Raw genomic sequence first — 4,617 nt, 5'->3', positions numbered from 1 at the left:
CGAAAGCGTACAAACTCACGCGAACTAGAACACGATGAACACACGAACACGATCTCATTTGTGCCGCAAACTTAGCAGCGTTTTTCACCCTTGATCATTGCTTATATACAAAGGAAAAGTTTACAACTAACCGGAGGCCATTACCCCCGACATGCACGCCACGCTCTTCATCTGCGAGTGCTATCCCAAACAGCCTGGAACGTGGCGCACAACGCGCTCCCTCGCGAACCCAGCGCGAGCCAGAGCTCCACAACATGGCCTAACAACCAGCCATGCCTACACCTTGCAAAACCGAAAAAACTAGGTAGACACCAAGGGGTACAAGATCGAATTATTCAAAGGGAACTCAGCTGCTAGCTTGACGACGGTGGGGGGGGGCGGTGTGCGGAAGTCAGCCTCAACACGTACCGGAGCAGCGAGGGAGAGCTCAGATCCATGGCGGGGGTGATGAGATCTGGGCCAGGAGGAGGCGAATTTATTTTATTTCTCACCATGGTGTAGCAGCAAGAGGCGCAGCGCTAGCACGTACCCATCGAAGCAAAGGGCAGTAGGGGGCACAATGAACGATTATTTAGCAGCAAGCTAGTGGATTACAGGTCCATTATGAGATGAGAGGCAGCCGCTTTGGCTTTGTTCGTCGGCTCCGGCACGGACGCGTGCACGTCCAGCTCCATCACTACGTACTGGGACGACACTGGCATGACCACGCCCAGCACGTAACCCTGGGCCCCCCGGAGCGCGCCCGTCCCGCCCACCACGGCGTGCTCCCTGACCGGCATCGAGTCGTCGTCGATGCCGGCCATCACGAGCGTGCTCCCTTTGTAGGGCCCCGTTGAGAGCAGCAGCGTGAAGCTCACCGTGTACACCGGGCGGCTCATGGAGGCCGTCATGTAGATGCCATACACGCGGCCGACGGGCGCGGAGTCGTTGGCGGGGCCCTCGGTGACGAGGTCGTCCATCACCACCGTGTCGCCGAAGTAGTTGTGCGGGGGCCACAAGGACGGGTTCGCCGGGCCGGGGCCCCTCAACAGCAGCTTCTCCGTCTGCCCCGGCCCGTCCAGGACCTCCTGGACGTACACCCGCAGCCGCACAGGGCGCCACTGTGCCGACACCGGCGGCACCAGGATCGTCAGAGCCACGGCGGCGGCGAGGAGCAGGAGGCGGCAGCGCTTACTACTAGTAGTGTTTGCAACCGGGCTGGCCATTGCTGCCTGATCTCTGGAGCCCTGCAAGCTTACGCTGCAGCTGTGTTTGGTTTTGCAGCTGACGAAGAACTAGTGCAGCACAAGCAAATAAATAAATGGCCGTCGTCGTGGTTGCGACGACGACGTGGTGGTTGGACCTGCTGCCTGGGTTTGATTGACAATTAATGTTGGGTGAGACGTCGCGGTGTAGTGGCCTCGTGTATCACATGTTGATGTGCATGGGATGGGTGGAGAAAACTTTAGTGGGTAGCTATATTCGCAGTGGGGGTAACCGATCATAACGCTGATACTCTTTTCATAATTTATCTTAACTTTTATATATATTTAATTTAAAATTAAATAAAACTAGCTTAAAAAGATTAATTTAAAATTGAATAAAATCAGAGTCTAATCCTTCTTAGATCATCTAAACTAAAATTCTTTGCCACCCCCACGTGGCTCGACTCGTAGGCTCGGCATGTTTTGTTGCATGTGTTTAGTGTGTTGTTGGATAGGTACCACTACGTGGCTCGACATGTGTTGTTGCATGCGTTTGGTGTGCTGTTGGATAGGTACCACAGGACAGCTGTACCCAACCTCGACATGTGTCGTTTTGCAAGGTCTGGTTGTCTGGACCACACCACCTTCCATCAGCATCAGTAAACAACTTCAAATGAACAAGGTTGTGTTGGGGCCCACACAACATGTAGAGATGCACAATATCTAACAAGACAATCGCACACATTCTTTGGCTGCTGCACTAAATGGCGGATGGTAACACGTGTTTATCTTCGTTGATTCTATCAGCCAATTGTTAGTCTCCATTATGGTCACGGAGCATTGCACGTGTTTTATATTTGTCATTTTTGTTTCACACGCACCATTTATTAAAAATATCATCCGGATACCGTCCATGCTAATCCATCGACTGCAAAAGGTGATATTTTCTATAGTAATATACTTGTGATAATAAACTATATTTTCTATAGTAATATTCCGTCCCTCTTCTTTGTATGCCGCTATCCCTCTGGTACCTATATATATGGGAAATTTGTCCATGGGACATCCACGGGACACGTCATCACCACTGCTAAGATACTACCCTCTGCAGTCTCCGCAGTTTTCAACTATAAATTAGTAAACGCACGATAATAATAAATTAATACTCCCTCAGTCCTTAAATATATAACACCGTTAACTTTTTACTTCAACTTTGACCAAAAATATTTAATTAGTTAGTTCGTTAAATAAAATAAGTACCACTACATTTATTATCAATAATACTTTAGATTTAACCCATAAACTTATCCATTTGCATAAATATTTATTGAAAAGATGAATAGTCAAACAAAGGAAAAAGTGCCAATGATGTCATATATTTAAGAACAGATGGAGTAATAGAATAAGAATGTACCCACTACTGCTAAGTACTCCCTCTGCTCTAAAATAGAATTTATTTTAACTTTTCTAGGTTTATAAATATTACTATAAATCTAGATATACTCTATGTCTAAATACGTATCAAAATATGTTTACCTAGAAAAGTCAAAACGAATTCTATTTCGAAACGGAGAGAGTAGCATACAGATAGATTTACAGTACATCGGCATCTATACCATCGCTCTTATCTTCAATTGGCACCTTTGTTTTTGCTTTGCATCCTCATGCAGCGCCGGCCGCCGGCGGCATGTTCATGGAGTCACGGGGCAATGTACAGTCAAATGCACCATGCCCCATGCGTGCTCCTAGCCTCCTAGGCCCTAGCTACCCGTATCTTCGCAGTAGGGATGAAAATCGGGTCCACGAGATCGGACGCCTGTCGGGTTTAGGACCTGACGGGGGTGGGTTTGGGTGCTGTTTTGCACCCATGGGTCTGTCCGAACCCGACCCGTGTAATTTCAGGCGTGGGTTCGGGTTTCAAATCGGATCCGTGGATGCCCATTGGACGTCCGAAAAGAAGCCTTTTACTAGTTTTGGCCCAGCCCAACAATGGATCCAATATATACACGGAGTAACCCTAACCCCCACCTCCCCCCATCTCTTAGTCCCTTACCCTCAGGCCTCATCAGCCGCCACCGCCCACCAGCAGCAGCCCGTCGCCCAAGCCCGACGCAGCACGCAGGTGCGCACGCGCACGGCGTCGACGCACGTCGCATCACCTGCTCCGCGCCCCTGTCTGCCCCCCGACGCGGCCTATGTAGCTCTACTCCGCCCCCCTTGCCCGCCCCTGTCAGTGTTTAACCGGCTGCCCACCGAGGGATATACCCAAGATGGTAAGTTTTGGGTGAGGAGACGCCGAGATCAGGAACTCGAAGGTGCAAGGAACACAAAGCTTAGACAGGTTCGGGCCGCAAGATGCGTAACAGCCTACGTCCTGTGTGGTGATTTGTATTACCTTTGGTGTAGAATGATCTGGAGATCTTGTTTTGAGAGGGTCCCTGTCCTCCCTTATATATCCGAAAGGCCAGGGTTACAAGAATACTAACCAACACCAGCTAAAGAATCGTACCAGAACATATTTCGAGTAGATTCCTTCTGTATCGGTTAGCTTTATCTCCTACTTAAATGGGATAAATAAGAGATAAATGAGATAAATAAGAGATAAGACGGACTTAATCTCTTAAACCTCTTTAAACTACGTTATGTACACAGTCCCGTGCCCCCGGGTCTGACAAGCCCCCGAGCTCTTCGTAGCTGAGTACTGCAGACTTATCGAGTACTTTCGAAGTAGTCTTCGGCTTCTTTTGAAGCTCCATTTTAAAGTCCTTTTTCGAGTACTTACTTAGCTGCATCGAAGCTATGAGGTGCTCATGCCCTGAATTATATTTTTAATATGGTGTGCGATTGAAAAATCGCACTCCATATGGAGTAGCCCCCGAGTCTCATGTTGAATCGGAGAATCAGGCTGAGGGTCATATTAGTCTTGAATCCTTCTTACTTACTTTTTCAAATAAATTCGAAAAAATAAGTAGTCGATGCCACGTACCCCGCAGCCCCCGAACCTTGAATCCAAGTCTCCTAGATTTGGGAAAAAGGATCCAAGAATCGTGGCATTAGTGTTACTCTGAAATTCCGAGAAAAACTCTTCGCCTTCTGCATAGTGAAATTAAGCCTCCCGCTGGTTTATTTAACCGCGCGGTGACTTAGGGTTTCTTCTACACTCTCAGTCTTCATATGAGTCATCTTCGAGTAGTTTTGCGGTGTCTAACCCCCGAGCTTACGAGCCAGGAGAGCCGAAGGAGCCATGTCGAGTAGTGTGCATCGCCCAGCCCCCAAGCCTGGGAACTAGCGGAACTGTGATGGCACGCCGTGTTGCCTGGAAAGTTGTTGACAAAGCTTGATCTGAAAAAAGACAATGCACATTATGTAGCATAATGCGAAGATACCGAGTAGTACTCAGTAATAATATAAAGGAACCAAAATTTATTCGGTG

General features: G+C 48.4%; 1 protein-coding gene across 1 annotated transcript; it reads right to left on the bottom strand.

Moving 5' to 3' along the window:
• Positions 1-448: 448 nt before the first annotated feature.
• LOC112890724 (dirigent protein 1-like) lies at positions 449-1,319 on the bottom strand. The gene has a single exon (XM_025957576.1). It carries the CDS (start codon positions 1,203-1,205, stop codon positions 591-593), a length of 615 nt encoding a protein of 204 aa, XP_025813361.1. The 5' UTR covers positions 1,206-1,319; the 3' UTR covers positions 449-590.
• Between the last annotated feature and the right edge of the window lie 3,298 nt (positions 1,320-4,617).

This window comes from Panicum hallii, chromosome 4, assembly GCF_002211085.1.
Source record: "Panicum hallii strain FIL2 chromosome 4, PHallii_v3.1, whole genome shotgun sequence".
NCBI classification, from domain to species: domain Eukaryota; kingdom Viridiplantae; phylum Streptophyta; class Magnoliopsida; order Poales; family Poaceae; genus Panicum; species Panicum hallii.
Note: the sequence above shows the minus strand (reverse complement) of the source record. Positions and strands in the feature narration are given on the sequence as shown.